At 39.2% G+C, this 18,759-nt stretch overlaps 1 protein-coding gene across 5 annotated transcripts in view; it reads left to right on the top strand.

Moving 5' to 3' along the window:
• SLC7A2 (solute carrier family 7 member 2) overlaps positions 1 to 15,917 on the top strand; it is a 47,599-nt gene extending 31,682 nt beyond the window's left edge. For 4 of the 5 annotated variants that reach the window (XM_081875790.1, XM_081875788.1, XM_081875787.1 and 1 more), the window contains exons 4-12: positions 1,056 to 1,221; positions 2,129 to 2,265; positions 4,719 to 4,941; positions 7,454 to 7,593; positions 9,830 to 9,932; positions 11,322 to 11,524; positions 12,409 to 12,575; positions 13,483 to 13,591; positions 14,627 to 15,917. In XM_081875790.1, the coding sequence (XP_081731916.1) occupies positions 1,056 to 1,221; positions 2,129 to 2,265; positions 4,719 to 4,941; positions 7,454 to 7,593; positions 9,830 to 9,932; positions 11,322 to 11,524; positions 12,409 to 12,575; positions 13,483 to 13,591; positions 14,627 to 14,826 (1,448 nt within the window). In that variant the 3' untranslated portion in view covers positions 14,827 to 15,917. Of the gene's footprint in view, positions 1 to 1,055; positions 1,222 to 2,128; positions 2,266 to 4,718; positions 4,942 to 7,453; positions 7,594 to 7,869; positions 8,007 to 9,829; positions 9,933 to 11,321; positions 11,525 to 12,408; positions 12,576 to 13,482; positions 13,592 to 14,626 lie in introns of all 5 variants that reach the window. The other variant, XM_081875789.1, reaches the window with a different exon arrangement.
• Positions 15,918 to 18,759: the final 2,842 nt, after the last annotated feature.

Raw genomic sequence — 18,759 nt, 5'->3', positions numbered from 1 at the left:
AACAATATCTTCATACCTCAGTTTAGGTCTATGATATCCTAATTTCTAGTGGAGCTCACACATGCATATCCTTGCAATTCTAGATTATAATTTATTGAACTACTTGTGGAAATGTTTGTGCGTGTACTGGATATGTATCATACAAGGGTACAATCTTTAGGAAATGAAAATGAAAATTCTAATCCAGTGCAGCCCATTTTTGAAGAAATGTTTATTTTAAACATATTTATTACTGGATTAATCTGCTCCAGTAAAAGTTAGCAAGAGTAGCTAGATAACTTTGTTCTTCATATCATTTATATTTGTAATAATAATATAATAATAATAATAATAGTTGTTGTTGTTGTTGTTGTTGTTTTATTTATACCCCACCCATCTGGCTGGGTTTCCCCAGCCACTCTGAGCAACTTACAGCATATCTAAAAGCATAATAAAAACATCAAGTGTTAAAAACCTCCCAAACAGGGCTATCTTCAAGTTTCTTCTTAAAAAATAATATTAATTGTATTGCTTTTGGTCAGAAAAATAGACTTAATGCTAGAGATATAAGTTTGAGCTCTCGACTATTGCCTCTTCTTCTCAAGCCAGGGCTGGTCCACACATTCACTAGTCTAGGAATCTCATATGCATAATGAGTAAGAAGCTTATGCCCATGTTACCTGTTGCACGTACAATGCAATGCCCTTCACGGGTAGATGCATATGTACAAATCCAACAATCTCCCTAACTCGAAGGCCATGTGGAATTTAAAAATAATCACCATCAGGTAGAGTTGTGTTGTGCGTGTGCTGGTGGATATAAGGCCATTTGCTTCTGACCTGTGAAAGGGATTTCTAGGTGGAGCTTATCTCCTATTCTGAGGTCATGTTTACATCCCCAGAGAAAAATATGGACTTGAATGCTTTCTGTGTGTACAGAATTTCCAGCTTGGTGAGTCTGTGAACCAGCCTTATGAGATAAACAAAACATTATCAAATTGTAATAAGCATAATATTAGAAATGCTGACATGTAGACCTTAATTATGTTACTTAATTTTAAAAATATTGTTTTATAGGCCTATTATCATTTGGAGTCAAAGAATCTGCATGGGTGAATAAAATCTTCACTGCTGTTAACATCTTGGTCCTCCTCTTCGTGATGACTTCTGGTTTTGTGAAAGGCGATCTTCATAACTGGAGGAAAACAGAAGAATTTCTTATAAACTACACAGTATACATAGAGTAATACAGGGTTTTTTTGTTTGCTTTACTGCTTTGGTTGCTTAGAATGGAGACTTTGGAGCATAATGATCTATAAACTATGTGATGGGATTTAATAATGTTTTAATAAAAATAAATGTAACATTTTAGATTTGATGCCCAACTAACAGTTGAATCATCAACTGAGAATGAGGAAAGCATTTTATTTTATTTTTGGCCAGAGGTGAGACATTTTCAATGACACGTTTTGGTTGTAATATCCTGGCTTGATCCAAAGCTGGAAACCATAATTTCCAGCTTTCGGTGAAAAAGGAAAGCTGTAAATTACAGGCTTCCTGATTTAATCACCTCAAAAGGGAAAACGGAAAAGCAAAACAGCTGCTTATACAGGCAAAGGGTTTGTGCATTTCTCATCTTATTAGGCCAACATCATCATCCAAGCTAGTTCATTATGGTCCTCATAGGCAGTTCATTTTTCATGCAGTGAATACTGCTAAATACCACATCCGTACGTGGGGAAACTTGTCACAGAGCTGCAAATTCCCTCTGATAGCAATAAGTAGCTAAAAGTGAGTTCTAAACGTCCTGACATTTTCAGTGCTTAAGTCCAAACCTGCAATTTCATTGTGCATTGGGCTTTGAACCCTGCACTGTTTCCATGCTCAGCTCATATCTTTCTGTGCTACGTATGGGAACAGTCATGGCATCGAGACTTTAAATGTACTTGGGGGGGTGGTTCTGACACTTCAGGAAAAAGGGCAATAAAGCAAAGAATAAAAAGCACCTGTGCACAATTAACCTTTGATTTATGTGTGTGAATGTTGAGAGCCACTGTTGTGCACCCAACCACTCAAGTTATGATGTGGGGTTTGTAAGTCCCATGCCTACACAGGATATGACGTAATGATTATTATTTGGTTTTTTTTAGAAACCTGTCATCTTCTGAAAATGTGACAAGTGCATTTGGAGTTGGTGGCTTCATGCCATATGGCTTTACAGGAACACTGGCCGGTGCTGCAACCTGCTTTTATGCTTTTATAGGATTTGATTGCATCGCAACAACTGGTAAGCTGTCTTTAAAAAAAAGGGCCATGCCGTTGAAGTTGTGATTTACATGTGCTGGAGCTGTAGTGTAAAACCACTGTGTTCCTATAGCATGATCCTATACATTTTAAAGAAAGAACTGCAGACGCAATGCTAGAGTGCATGCTTTGCATTCAAAAGGATCTTGGTTATCAGGGTTGCCATATTTCAAAAAGTGACATGTGTTGCCATACGTCCAGATTTTCCAGGACATTTTGACAATTTCCACCCAGACACTGCTTCCAAATGCAGCATTCTAGATATGTCTGGGGAATTCTGGACTATGGCAACCCTATTGGTTCTTCACTTGATGGCGTTTCCAGTTAAAAGGATTTCCAGTGGCAGGGCTGAAAGAGACCTTTGTTTGAGTCTGTAGGCAGGTCGCTAAGCTTTTTGGACCTGTGGGCACTTTTGCAAACTGTACACACAGAGATGAGCAGTCACACTGCAGCCTATTCTACTGGCTACAAGAGAATGCTTCTTTCAAGCCTAATTTTCAGCAGGGGGGAGGTGGAGGTAACCCTGTGATCATTGTGGAGGGTCTCTGTGGGTGCATGTGTGCCCGCAGGCACTATGTAGGCAACCTCTGTTATTACTCCAGGTAAGCATGCATAGGAGTTGCAGAGCAGAAGCCACCAAACACTCTGATGCAATCTTTGTTCATTCCTCTCTTGGCCTGAAAATCTTACCAACTCTGCCCCATTCATTCTGTATCACAAACAGAATGGCAAGATCTGTTTCTTGCCGCACTTTAAAATCCATTCAGCATGATAATGTGTAATTGACATAAATTACATAGGCCAAAGGAGAGACATCTTGTCCTCCTTTTTAATTTGTTGCATGTTCTAAAAAGGCATTAAATTGGTTTTAAGAAGCATGTTATCTGTCTCTCCAAGGCATATATATTAAGTTCTACTTTGTGACTTCATGCTCAGTCGCCCCTAATAATTGGAAATATCATGCGTAGGCTCAGTACACTGAGAACCTCTAAAACCTGCTTTCTCAGCCAGAGGTAGAATACAGTGTTTCTATGGTAGCTTTTTTTCACTCCTACATTACACCATTTGCTCCCTCACTTGGCTTAGAGAATTCACAAGTTTCTATCAAAGAGCTATGTTTTCATTTCCTCTTCCTCACTTCCTGTATCATCCAGGCTGGTTTGTTTGTTTTTGGCCTGTAGCAATTTTTTGAACTTTCATTGCAATCACAGACCAATCCTACCAGACAAAGCACTTTTATCTTACCTGGTTTGAAGGTGTTATTGGTGACCCTGTAGTAGTGCCTCTGTGCTTTGCTTACCTGCCCACTATCCCTTTTCCACTACCTGTTTGACAACACCACCCTTCCCCCCCTCTCTCTCAGCACAATAGCAGTTATTTCTGAATTAGCATGCGTAGTACTGTGCTGCTGTGATATATAAATTGGTGTATTTTAAAATGTCCCCCCCAGGCCAATAATACTTGTTTTTATCTTCACAAATCACACAGAATTCAGTTTAGACCAATAACTTGATCCCATCTGGAGTCTCTGTATTTTTCAGTACAACTGCTAGATAAAAAGTAAAGTCTTTTGCGTATAAATATAAGGTCTTGTCTTCTTCCTTTAGGCTTCCTGGTATTGTTCCCAATAAAAAACCTTCTGGTGTTTTCCTAAATGAATATCTGAACATTTTTTTCATTTCATTATATACTGTTTCCCAAAATTGTTTGATGTTTAAACAATTCCACCATATATGTATCATAGTACCTTTTCCAGTGTTGCGTCGCCAGCAGACATCGCTACAATTTTCAAGGCTATTGATTGCGAAAAATTGGAAAAGTGGTACTGTACCAACAAATATAGAGTGGCTTGCCAAATTATTGGAGTACTACAATATATCCAAAACAATAGGAGAAATTGGAAGGATCTCAAAAGAGAAAGCAGACAGGGACTGGAAGGTGTTTAAAAGATACTTGCAAAACTATATCGAAAAATCAGAACTCCTATTAGAATAAAGAAGTTTCATTTCAAATATTGGAATACTAAATAAGATGGATAACAATGTGTAATAGAAAAAGAAATATGAAATTAGGTTAAAGGTGTGTGAAAGAAAGTAATAGAAGTAGAAAGAAATTGCAATTGAGTATATTGGAAGTCTAACACAAAGGGTTGAAGGGTGGTGGATGGTGATGGGAATTATCTGTGGGATTGAGTGTAGGTATGTTGTATGTATGTAGGTATGTTGTATGAAATATATGTAGGTATGTTTGTATGTGTATTAATGTTGAATTATTTTAACAATAAATAATAATAATAATAATAATAATAAAGTAAAGTCTTTTGTATAAAAATAAATCTCATGGATGCACTTTGCCCAAGTGGACACACAATCTCACTGTTGGCCATCTTCCATACTCTTATTCACACTAAGAATAAAATGTTGTTTTTCTCCATAGGGGAAGAAGTCAAGAATCCCCAGAAAGCCATACCTATTGGGATTGTAACTTCCTTGCTTGTCTGCTTCTTGGCCTACTTTGGTGTTTCAGCTGCTTTAACTCTGATGATGCCGTACTATTTACTTGATGAGAAAAGTCCTCTCCCTGTAGCCTTTGAGTATGTCGGATGGGGCCCAGCGAAATATGTTGTAGCAGTGGGATCTCTGTGTGCTTTATCGACAAGGTAAAAATAAGGAAAACTAAGTCATTGCCAGGAAAATGGAGCTATTTTTAAAAGTTTTGATTCATTACGTTTGCTAAACAGAGATGTTCAGAATAATAATGTAGTTTGTTACGGGTCAAATGTAGCTGAGCTGTGTAAGTCAACTATTTCAGTTCATATTTTGTGAACTTTTTCCTTGTGAAAGGAAAAGTTACGTTCATAAGTTCATCTCTTTCTGCCTGTGCTAATTTATTGACCATCATATTTGCTGAATATTGTTAAGAATGCACTGGAGTAATATTAAAATACATGTAGTAGTGTGGGTAATGAAAGTATATTTAAGTACTTTTTCCAGGCTTGGGTTCTTGGTTTTTTTGGGTTTGTTTTTTAAAAAAAGCATATATTGAAAATGCATGTTTTAACATAATTTTGGTGTAAAATCAGGGGAAGTGTAATTTTGCAGAAACCTTATGCTCAAATTTGTCTGAACTATCCAAAATCCATCATGAAAGTGTCTGCATTTCTAAATATCAGCATGTACTAAAGAAGCTGCATCTAATTTGGGCTTCATAAATCACTTACACTGGCTGCATTTCCACTTGAAGTGGCTTTACCATAGGAATCATAAGGTTGGAAAAGACCCCCACAATTATTAGGACCACCCTTCCTGTCCTACTCAGTTCAGAGTAAATGTGGCTTAATTGCAAATTGCTCAAGCAAGCATTTAGTGCAGGGATTCAGTGTTTTTAAAACTTACCAGGGCTGTACAAGCTTCCTAACATTTGCATATGCTTATTTCATTAACAGTGCCGAGGCTGCTTAGCTGATATGGCATTTAAAATCATACAGTTTAGCATACACTGTGACCTGTTTAGCATCCTGCAGCGAATTAAGTAAGATGTCACATTTACTTCACTTTTGTCAAATGCAGACATATCACTCCTAGTCACTTGATCATGTCCCGGTGCCTCCATATGGGCTTGTTGCAGCAGGGACACTGCATACAAGTTGACTGGGATTACAGTGGTGCCTCGCAAGACGAAAATAATCCGTTCCGCGAGTCTCTTTGTCTAGCGTTTTTTTCGTCTTGCGAAGCATCCCTATTAGCGGCTTAGCGGATTAGCGCTCTTAGCGGCTTAGAAAAAGGGGGGAAAGGGGGGAAAACTCGCAAGACTCACAAGACGTTTTCGTCTTGCGAAGCAAGCCCATAGGGAAATTCGTCTTGCGAAGCGCCTAGAAAAACGGAAAACCCTTTCGTCTAGCGGGTTTTTCGTCTTGCGAGGCATTCGTCTTGTGGGGCACCACTGTAATGTTTACAAGAGAGCAGGCAGACCTTGGGCCACCCTGTAAAAGACCCATAAGATATCTGGGAATCTGGCAATGTGCAGATTCTGGAGCAGACCCCAGTCCAGTCCTAGTCCAGGAGGATTGGATCACTGGGTCTGTCAGATTGTTTCACCAATCCTATTTGGCATGAGGGTTCCGTTAGAACACAGATTGGGCCAAGAGGTACTTAACAAGAATGAAGTTTTAGCCTTAAATGACTTAATACATGATATAATGGGTTTTTGGCATTTTAAGAAAGTGTTTTCTGATATTGCCTGTTTCAATCCTGCTGCCTGGTGCAATCATTGAAGGTGCTGGTGACGCTTAATTGCATTGCAAGTATTACAACATGTTTTCTACTGGTATACCATTTTGGGGGGAAACTGCAGTGAAGGCTCAAGTTTCTTCACTTTTGAGTATTTTACTCCAGCTGTTACAGGCATTCTAAAATCATAAATAAAACAAATCACATGATCACAAGTGACTAATGGTGTAATATATAGCATTAAGATATTAATAATTAAGTTGATAGATTTTTCAGTCAATTAAAAAAAAAAAAGTAAACCACAAGAGTTACCATTACAATTCACCAGGTTAATCTAACATTTTGGGGCCTTCCTCTGCAAACCTGGAGGTTTTGTTTCAGCAGCTTATCTTTGAAATATGGGTAGGAATATTACCGTAATCTGCCTTAATCATTGGCATAGGACAGATCACTTAATTAGGTTTGAAACAAACCTCTCTTCAGAGGATATAGGAAATAACGACACAAGAATTTTACTGTGAGGACCCTGCAACGCCCAAGTAGAAAAGTGTAGTTGAGGTTCCACCCCTCCAAATATTGTGAGGAAATCTTCGTGCCTGTGACAGATGCAATGTGATGTCTGTGGTGAAGAAGGTGAGGGTGTTGCTCCATACAGAGAAATACATTCTGTGATCCCTGAAAGTGTTTGAAATAGACCATAAAGGCTGCAAAGTACTCTGTGCATTAAAAAAAAAATGCCTGCACAAACAATATATAAAAATTAATTGAATGGTTGAAGAAACTTGTGTCTTAACTGCAGTGTGTCTCATGTACAATTTTATCTCCATCCCATCCCACGTTTCTGGTATCGTATGCTGTTAATTGGCCTTGTTTCTTTTTTGCTCTAATGCATTGCATGACTTTGTGTTGGCCATGTTGCATGTTCTTTTGCTTTTTATCCAGTCTCCTTGGATCCATTTTCCCAATGCCGCGTGTAATCTATGCTATGGCGGAGGATGGGTTGCTTTTCAAATGTCTAGCTCGTATCAATCCCAAAACGAAGACTCCTCTTGTTGCTACTTTGTCATCAGGTGCTGTAGCAGGTGAGGCTCTAAGCGAATTTATTATCAGGAAAAGGGACATCTTCACCCATGATCAAATGTAGATTCTGAAGCAGTTGCAGCTCAAATGATAAAATGTGAATCTCAAGAGTTCAACTATTAAACCTTTGGTGTTTGTTTCCAGCCTCGTTTTTGGTTATTGGAAGTGCATTTTACACATACAGTTTCCCTTTTCCTCCCATGTCTGTGTTTTGGATTGTCTGTTAGTGCATAATATTCTTACTGTGGCATTTGAACAATTAAATTTTTTTGTTCTAGTCTTCTGGGCTCTATGTTCCCTTTGCCCCGCATTCTGTTTGCCATGGCACGAGATGGTTTACTCTTTAGATTTCTTGCCAATGTGAGCAAGAGGCAGTCTCCAGTTGCTGCCACAATGACAGCAGGGCTCATCTCCGGTAAGCTCTTAAAGCAGGTCTTGCCTAACTGGGACCTCAACCCCGTTTTCACGTGCAAAATTTATGTTAATAAGATGGGCCTGCTTGCTAACTTCCTGTGCATGCAAATTGGGGACAAAACTGCTGACTAATCAGAAGAAGCAACAATTCTGAATTGTGGTGGCGGTGCTGGTGCTGGTTGTGGAGGAGCAAGCTCATTGGAGGACTTCTCCAAAGCTTTCCTCTGCTGTGACCAATGGTACCTTTTTATGCATATGCAAAGAAGGAAGTGTGGGTGAATAGCTATAAAATGTCCTTGCTTTCTCACTGAATTTTTCCATTTGGGCTATTTTCATCCCAGCCTTTCATATACTTCCTCTGTAGTTAATATGTTGTTTAAAGTATATTTGACAATTTAATAACTGCAAATGTAGCATGAAAAGTATTCCCCTCCCCTGCCAATATGACATTAATATCTAAAGCTCAGCATAGATAGTCCCTCCATTTTAAATGGTGTTAAGATTAAATGTCTGGTTTTTTAGAGATTAAATATTCAATACATGTCAATACCAACATATAAGTGCTAATTATATTTTGCTTATACAATAACTTTTGATGGCTAAAGTTTGCAAAAAAGAAAGCATATAAACAGAGGTGTCAGGATGGGTAATTTAGAGAATAACCATTTTCTTAAATTGTGGACTTAGTGCAGTCTTCCAAATCTTGGTTGCAGTTTTCTGTGACTTCAAATGAAAATACTTCTTTGCTAGCTTCTAACTTTTCAATATGTTAAAGCTAGACTTTGTTTATTCATAGTGATTTAATTGTATGAAGGTTAAACAGTTTTAAGTTAAAAGTATAAGTGATACAACTGAACCAATAGCAAGTTGCCCCTCTGAAATAAACACTGTAAAGACATCTCTGTGTCTCTCAAAATCATGACTTCCTAGCATTAAGCATAGTTACACATTGACTGTGCACCAGTGCATAGTTCCCTTGTAAACTATGATCTGAAGCAGGATTGCAGACCATTTTTTGGAGGGACATAAGCCATGGTTTGCCTTGATGCACATGCCATACCATGGATAATTGTAGCCTGGGAAGGGGAAATAGTTTTGCTAGAGACTGGCTACTGATTTTAAACCCTTGGTTGCAGGCAGCTAGCGTGACCTCTGCAGAATACAATAGTACTGGGTTTTGTTTTGTTTTTCAAAAACCTTTTTCATCTGTGCCTTGCATAAGCCCTCAAATACTTTTGCTTAGTTTTAACACTGTTTTAAAGAGGGATTATCTTTTATGAGTGCTTGAAAGCTCAACACTTTTAATTCATTGCATGAGCTTTGTGTGTAGTAAAAGAAAAGAAGCAATATTTGATATGGGCACAGCATACCAGGAACATTTCCTATTTGTGCCCTATTAAAATGAGCCAGAAACAGCTTGCCTAACTCCCATTTTATAGCACGTGAGATGCTCACACTGTATTTTGCCTATTATGTCTATGCATGTATTTAAATTAATGGTGTCTGTCATGCAAAATGAGTTTATACCATTTTCTCATGTGAAAGCCAAGTATTGAAATTACTGTGTAAAGCCCTGATGGCACCAAATTTCAGAGGGGAATTAACTCAGTTCCCCTGAAGGTTATAAAATGCTATTGCATTGCTAAAATCTTAATTTTGGCCATAAAACGTTTAGAAGACAATGGTTTGCTTCAAATTGTATGAACGTTTTAAAGACCCTTAAGAGCAAGCGTTAAACGTTAATGGAGATGATAGCAAATATTCATTTTCAGCTTAATACAGACATATTTTTAATACTAGCTCTGCTTTGTCTTGTTTTTCTAGCTCTGATGGCTTTTCTCTTTGACCTAAAAGCATTAGTAGATATGATGTCCATTGGTACGCTTCTTGCGTACTCGCTAGTAGCAGCGTGTGTCCTCATTCTTAGGTGAGTTCCAATTTTGGGTTATTAACTAATTTGTTAGGCAATGTTGTCTAAATCCTTGAAGGTTTTTGTTTCTGCCATAAAGTTATGTAAACATGAAGTTACACCAAACAGACAGGATACCCTTCAAATGCAGATTGTGCATGAGAGCAACTGCCTTAGTACTTCGTAGAAGTTCACATTCCGCTGCTGTACAAGTTTAGGTACTGCTGTAAACAGAGGAATGGGAGAATAAAAGTTGTTTGGCGTCTAGGGCAAATTGTATGAAATAAAGCTCTGTTGCATGGTGGTTCTCACCTTTAAGTGCTTCTTTAATGCTTTCTATATGATGTTAGACTCCAAATCCCATCACCCCTCACTGGCTGGGGATGGTGGCAGTTGTCATTCAGCAACCACATTGGATATCTCTGTTTTATTATGTGTACCTTTTTTGGTACTGTGCATGAAATACGTGACCTGCAGAGCATAATAGTTCCCTTTTCAGAGCTAGAGACAGAGAAATGCTCAACACTAAGGCACCTCTAAGCTAGAAAGAGATGCTTTCTTAAAATAGCCTAATAAATCTTGCATGCAAATTCTGTCTTCCATGTATCTTTGGTTCGGTAAAACAGACCTGTCTCTTGTGGTCTAATCCCAGCTCTGATTCCTTATAAATATCCTGGGGACTAGGAGTTCACCCCTTTGGTTGTGCTCTGCTACTGGGGCTGATGGGTTTACCATGTTGAGGGATTTCTGGGGCCAGTGGTGCAGTTATTGAGAGTTAGATCACTTATAATGCATATGAAGGGATTCACCATATATTGGCCTTTCTGGTTAGGCCAGAAATGGTCATTATCAGTCCCCATACATGTCAGGCAACCCTCTTGCAATTTCCCAAGGAAAACACTTGAGTGTTTATGTAGGGGTGTGCTGCTGGCTGGCCAATGCTGCCTTCGGGCACATGGGCTGCCTTCAGTCAGTGGTGCCCAATGCTCATCTGGTCTTTCCTGGGGGGTGGGGAGGGAGGCTAGGCAGTGTAATAGCCAGCATTGTTGGGTGCCACTGCCCAAAGACATGCAGGACTCCTTCAGGCAGCGATGCCCAATACTTCCCCAGACGTGACTGATGCTGGCTTCTTTCCCTACTTGCTGTGCATTTTGAAACATTAAGAGAATTTGGACCTTAATGTCCTTCCTGTAATATGCAGATTTCAGTGGCTGTAGGACTGCGTATTGGTGGCAAGTGTAGCTCTATTGCCTGAATTAAATATCAATAACAAATGGTGCAATAATGCCACCCAAAACATAGTCATGTCTTTTCTTGCTGTAGGCCTTGTAGATTGTGCCTTTAATTTTTATTTTCTGTGAACCTCACCATACACAAATGTATCTGTGTGTGTATGTGCACAAGCAGGTACCAACCCAGTTTAAACTATGAACAGCCAAAATATTCAGCAGAAAAAGAGGCTCTTGCGGGATCAGAGAGAGAAAGTACGAATGAATCTCAAATGAGTATGGTACCAGGACACAGTTTCAGCTTACAAACACTGATCAATCCATCAAGTTTGCCCACGGAACAGTCTGCCACCATGGTTAGCTTTCTTGTATGTCTGTTGGGTAAGTCAAAAGCTATCTAAATACTTGGACTATCTCGGAAATGTCAACTGATAAGCAAAATGCATTTAAACAAAATAACGGATCAGATTTACTTATTATTTTGAACTTGTCCCAAAATTTCAAGTGCGGAAAACAGTATGGAAAAAGAGGGAGAGGGGCCTGTGCATCCCGGATTAATTGGTGTAGACATGGCTGCAAGTCTAATTTTGTTCTGACAGCCGAATTCAAAACAAAGGAATGTACAGTATTGGTTTTTACCTGTTAGTATTGCTGAAGCTTTATGTCACTTAAACATAGCTGTCAACTTACAGATTTGAAAATAAGGGACCAGCAGCCTGAAAAATAAGGGATCAGCAGCCCAAATAAAGGATTTTGCTATTGTAAAGAGTTACATACATTGGTAGGATTGACAGATGCTATCAATCCAGCATGAGGCGGTTGCAGCACCACCGCAGCTGCTGAAGCGCCGCCCTTCTGCGTCCCTCCCCATCCCCTCCTCTTCCTCCTCCCTCAGGCTGCCTCCTCAGCTGCCGCTACCGCCTCCAGGCTCGCGGGCGGCATTGGCGAGAGTCTCCCTCCCCCCCCCCTTGGGCGGGGAAGGGCCGATGGAACTCCTCGCGCCAGGACGACGGCACCAGCGTGTACTCTCTCTTGCAGCGGAGGACCCCAAGCCGCTGCTTCCCTCCCGAGCCGGGCGAGCATGAAACCCGGGAAATTTAAGGGACATCATCAATAAGGGACAGCAGTGGGACACGGCGCTGGGATAAGGGAGTTTCCCACCAAATAAGGGACGGTTGACAGCTATGCACTTAAAGATTTGAGATTTTGAAATGCTCTCTTTGTGTCCCGTCCCCCCCCCCCCCATTTTGATTGCCTCTATTTAGCTTTCCTGATTTGTGGCTTAAGCATTTTGGCCACCAACGGGATTCATCTTCTTGCCAATCTGGAGCCTTGGAGTATTTGTCTCCTTGCAGTACTTTCAGTGCTGTTTATCATCATTGTACTTGTCATCTGGAGGCAACCTCAGAGTCAACAGAAAGTAGCATTTATGGTAAGCAGTGGTGATGGTAGTGGCATCAAGTGCAAAACCTTACAAAGTTTTTTTTTGGGGGGGTGCTGTGTGACTGGCTGCCCTTCTGGAGATTACCACCCTGTCGCTTTAGTGGCTACCTTTCAGTTGAATTAATAAGTTAGCTATTGCCTTAAAAAGAGCTTGACTGATATGGTGCTAAAGTTGCTTTTTAAATAGTGGTTCTTGTGCAAATTTGGCCTTGACTGTAGAAAGAGTTGAGAATTCATTTTTACTACAACTGAAACGTGTAAGAGTAGATGAATTTATTTTTTTTAACAATCTTTCGATTGACTAAAGATTACCGTATTTTTCGCTCTATTAGATTCACCGGACCATAAGACGCACCCCCCTGCAAAAGCCAGCCCCAAAAAGCAGCTCAGGAGCGTGCTGCACTCCAGCAATTTAGCTCCAGGGACCACACATTTGCTCCATAAGACGCACAGACATTTCCCCTTAGTTTTTAAGAAGAAAAAGGTGCGTCTTATGGAGTGAAAAATACGGTAATTGGGCAGAAGATCTTTAAAAAGTTTGTTTGTTTTTAATGCAAAAGCTGTGGGCCACAAGATCCATTTTCCTTATTTTATCTTTCCCTATTTTCCCTTGTGCATATATAAAATTTTGTGTAGCCCATGTGTATACTACCACTAAATTGTGGTCCTCGCCTTCCCGTTGCAGGTCTATCAAAATTTAATTCATTACTTCTGCATTTAAAATGCAGTATAAGTAGGTAATGTGCAAGTGGACTAAGATACTTTGGCCTATAACTTTTATTTTATTTTCAAAATATAGATGTGTCAGTTCAGTAGAGCCCCTTTACAAATTTAATTAAAAGTATGACACACTGGATATTTGTCAAAAACACTGAATTGTAAAAAATTGTCCTTAGGTTCCACTCCTGCCATTTTTGCCATCTTTGAGTATCTTGGTGAATATTTACTTAATGGTACAACTAAGTGGAGAGACTTGGATCCGGTTTAGCATCTGGATGGCGATTGGTAGGTATTACTTGATGAGTAGCTGAATGTTGTTGTGAACTTTTTCTTGCCTCCCCGCTAAGCAAGGGCAAAAGCTTAAAAGCCAGTTTCATACTGAGTGACCCAAGCGGACATGGTGCAAAAAGAGCATTTAGGCTCTTAACCTTGATGGCTGGGCAAAGCCTGCTCAGCATGCAGGTTCTAGACGCAGCTCCAAAGGTGTGACGGGACACAATTTTTGCACATCCGCATACGTCTTGGAACTGAAACCCCACATAAGATGAGGGATTTCTGTATATAATTTTTGAGAGTAGTACAGTGGTACCTTGGTTCTCAAACTTCATTCCAGAAGTCCGTTCCAAAACCAAGGCGTGCTTTCTCATGGACAGTAAGGCAAAACAGATTAATCCGTTCCAGACTTTTAAAAACAACCTCTAAAACAGCAATTTAACATGATTTTTACTATCTAATGAGACCATTGGTCCATTAAATGAAAGCAGTAATCAATGTACTGTACTATAAAATAAGACAGTATTGTAGATAATAAAAAATATAATATTTTTTTCTTACCTGCACTGATGATTGTCATTGTTTGGATGGGGGGCTTTTATCCATTTCCGCAGTCACACAATCAATCAATCAATCAATCAATCAGTAGCTGAACAGGGTTCCACATAGCCACAAAAACAAATTAACCGAAAAAGCCTCAAAAACAAAAAATCAAAATAAATAGCAAAAACAAAAGCGCCAAACTTAATCCGTTCAGCACCCTGGAAACAATAGCTGGCAGCTGCATCAGACGTTCGGCTTCCAAAAAATGCTCAAAAACCGGAACACTTACTTTTGGGTTTTTGGCATTTGGGAACCAAGGCATTTGAGTACCAAGGCGTTTGAGAACCAAGGCATCACTGTACTAAAATGGAAGCTTAGTGTGGATTAAAGAAACCTATGTCCACAAGTGATACCAAGATCTGAATAAGTGTTCTGGTTTTGTAATCTTGGGTAGAGCTACAGAAATATGACAAAAAGAACTTACATCTTTTTTTCCTCTGGAAGGCTTCTTCATTTACTTTGCTTATGGCATCCGACATAGTGTGGAAGGCCGTCCTAGGGTGGAAGATGAAGATGACGAGGACGACAGCTGCTCCGAAAAAAGCGCAGCTCCAGAAAAGATCTATGTAAAAGAAGCAAACGAGATTGAAAATGCAAGTGAAAGTGCTCAGTTTATTACACATGAAAGGACAAGTGAATGTTAATGGTTGCTAACTACCATGCTGCGTACGTCTTTTGAATAGTGTAATGGAATGTAGTTGGGGTTTTTTTTGGAGGGGGTGGAATGCCAAAACACTTGCTCCCGAAAGATTAGCAGTAAACTACTTGTGCTTTGTGAAAACACAATAATGGTCTAAAGCGACTGCTAGATATTTCATCCAGTGGAGATTTACCTCAAATTGTGGTTGCCTGAAGTAAAAACTGCCAAGGAAGTGGAGGGGAACAAACTCCCGTCGGCTGATTTTGCCTGTTGTGCTAAAAATGTTGGGAATTTCCTTAGCGCACCATCCTACAACTTGAATTGGCATAATGTTATATAATTAGGAATGTTTAAAGGTGGGAAGCTGAACCATTTTAGGTTGTGTTATTGGGGACACATTTTCTTGTTTCTGTCTTTTAAAAATGTGTGTAGCATTGGTCAGTAACTAGGTAGCTAAACTGTTTAGCCTCTCAAACTTTAAAAAAGGGAAGAAAAAAAAACTATTTGAAAAAGCCAGTTACCCAGATGAGTACATAGATCAGAAACTTGGCAGGCTTTTGCATTGCGATGTAGTGCTTCTCTGTTTTAAAAAGTGTTAAATTTTTGCTACCACTGTATATGCAAATAATGTATGCCGCGAACATCCTTTTGAAAAGCAGTGTTTGTAATGCCTAACATATGGATGGGCTCCGTATAGAATGTTTTGAAATTACCTTTTACTAGTCGTGTTCCAAATTCTCCTTCTCGGTGGTGACAATCAAAAAGTCACGCTAGATGGTTCCTAAGATGTAAGAAACTTCAGAACAGTGGCAAACAGCATGTGCCTATGGAACTGGGATTTTTTCAAGTCCAGGTGCACCTATGGAATTGTCCTGTTAGTGCTGAATGTGTATACCCTCTAAGGTTGTAAGTAACTGTCCTAGGTCCAATGACTGATGAACTGTGTGCCTTCCGAGTCTCTGGCCCACCAAGTATATTCATTAATTTCTGTAACTAAGGAAAATGAAACTGTCAGCTATAAATCGGCTGCATTCAGATGTCACAGTAAACCATGGCTGCTTATGATGCGAACAAGCTGTAGTGAACCTCGGGCTTGCATGCATGGCTCAGTTGGTGAGGGCATGGTGCTGATAACGCCAAGGCTGCAGGTTCGATCCCCGTATGGGACAGCTGCATATTTGGGTTGGACTAGATGATCCTCAGGGTCCCTTCCAACTCCACGATTCTATGAAACTTTTATCTATGCTTCTCCCCTTTCATCCCCTCCTCTGGCGTGGCTACAAGATGGAATTTGGAAGTTTGAACTTCTTTATTTGAGTAACTACAGCAGGGCGTTTTTGCTCCAAACCAACAAATTGTCAGTAATCTTAATTGTGGCTTGTTTGAAATAGACTAAATTTAAATCATGAGCTGTTAAGCTGGCTTGTTTTACCAAACCATAATTAAGATTAACCAGTTTAGGGTTCAGCTGCAGCTCTAAACAACAATTAATAATAATAAACATAGCTGTGTAAGCTTCCAGTCTGCAAGGCTGCACTTAATAAATATAACATGGATTATGATGAGGATTGAATTCAGCCACTATTTATTATGTCTTTCAGTTGATTCTGCTGTAGTCATAACTTATCTAACATTTTTGTATAAATCATGAACAGAAATTTAGATTTTTCAGGGAATATGTTCCATCTCCTTAAAAGAGATGGGTATTTGGAGGGGAGAGAGGATTAAAAAAAAAAAAGAAAGAAATATAATTCAAATAACATTTAAGAATAGAGTTATGTTTAACAGGTGACAGGTCTTTTTAGTTTTGAAGTAACATTTTATAAATAAAATTTGAGGCAGTCATAGGCACCAAAGGATCACTCTTGGTTACATTATTATCACTCATGTATACAGTCATAACTTGGCATTGTGGCTGATGGGCAAGTTGTATTTCTGGCACGTGTGTGTCTGCTCCACACATTAATTTGTGTATGAAGCAACATATGTATGTGTGTGAGAACAAGCCAAAGAGAAAAACAAAGCAAAACTGTCCTGCAGCATTAATTTACTTATTTTCTTAAGAAAAAGAATAGGGGCTGTGAGCAGCTATGGCAGTTTCTTCTCCTGGAGACAGAGGTAGGGTAATCTTACAATATACCTAATGCCTTTTAGTTTATTAATGTTGGGACCATGTTACAACAATCTGTCAAACGTTTCATCGCAACTGTTGGGTTAGAAACCCATGTTTTAAAAAGCTGAAAATTTCAGGATTCAGAGAGGGGTTTGGGAACAAAAATTGTTTTTAAAAGTGCCTTAGAAAAGCACTCAATCCAAGACTGTGGATTTAATGCTTTTTCTGTCAACAGTTTTCTTATCCCTACACAAGTAAAGGTAAAAGGTAAAGGACCCCTGGACAGTTAAGTCCAGTCAAAGGCGACTGTGGGGTTGCAGCGCTCATCTTGCTTTTCAGGCCAAAGGAGCCGGCATTTGGTGGTTCAGATTTACACAATGGGGTGAGCTCCCGTTGCTGTCCCAGCACCTGCCAACCTAGCAGTTCAAAAGCATACCAGCGTGAGTAGATAAATAGGTACTGCTGCAGCGGGAAGGTAAAGAGTGTTTCCGTGCGGTCTGGCTTCCATGCCGTTGCACCAAAAACGGTTTAGTTAGAAAGCTGTCCTGCACAAGTATTAAAATACTAATGAGATGATTATTTGCAAATAAGTACATCTTAAGCACACTGGGTGGGGTATTTTTAAGTTTGATAAGGAAAGTAAGGTCGGCTTTCGATGTTACGGAAGGGTGACCAGGTGGGAATGCTGTGCGTGTGTATTTGTGTGTGATGTCCAAAGTCTACAGTGAGAGGTGGAAGATCCAGATGCAGATACAAATTCACACACACAGTGAAAGAGAAAGCTGTTTAGGTTCTTAGTTATGATTCTTGCAGAGTAAGTATATAAGGAGGAAACACAAATCTGTTACATCGCTTGCCTCATCTGACGGCTTATATGTAATTTTTTGATGTCAGCCTAACAAAACTGAGTTTGCTAGGAACTGTAGATATGGCAGCACTGTTCTTTGACTTAAAAATGTAAAAGAGGTATATTTTATCTTGCCTTTTTGTATAATCTTATATTAATAGCTGAAAGAACACTTTTATGAAAGATTACGAAATATATGGAATGTGAGAAATTGTGTTAAGATGAGAGAGGGTGCCCTGATTGCCGCCATTATTGAATGTAGATAGTAGTGCAGCAGTTTTTAGCATATTGCTCTGATTGACTGATCTGTTTGCAATGTCCCCAAAACAAAAGATATATATATATGATTATGATAATTTCTTTAAAAATTGTATTACTGAAAGAGTCACATTTTAGTAAATAACTGAGATCACAAAGTTCAAAGACAACAAAAATCACAATGGGGAAAATGCAGATCTTTTTAGCAGACAACAAACTTCCACAGGTCAGGTTTGTAGCTAATCAATATCTCTTTAGGCATCTTTATATTATGGATGTCCTTAAAAGTTGTTAAGTGATGAATAGCAATCACCTTTGTTACGACTTGAAAAACTTTACTACTGTGTGTACTAAAAAACAAAACAGAAACTCAGAAGAGACAATCAATACTGTTTTCATAACTATTTTAAGATTTTCTACGTTTTGTCAGTTTTTGTCGTATCTTATTTAATTTTAATAAAAATGTTGGAGGCTCAGGTTACTTATCCAAGCCTTACACGAGACAGAACAGAATGTTAGATTTTCAAAAAGAGGGTTCAGGATTTATGTATACTGTAGGTTGGGCCCAAAGGTTCCATTCCATGAAGGGAAAAGACTCCTATCAAAAGAACTTCCACGGGAGAAAAGGAATATGTGTACCCAACCCTATGCGTATATATAAACATCTGGTGGAAATACAGGTGGTGCATAAACATTGCAAGAATTATAGCAGTTTTTAG

Source organism: Podarcis erhardii, assembly GCF_964252035.2.
Source record: "Podarcis erhardii genome assembly, chromosome: 9".
Taxonomy (NCBI): Eukaryota; Metazoa; Chordata; class Lepidosauria; order Squamata; family Lacertidae; genus Podarcis; species Podarcis erhardii.
The sequence above is the reverse complement of the archived record's forward strand: the minus strand, read 5'-3'. Positions and strand labels throughout refer to the sequence as shown.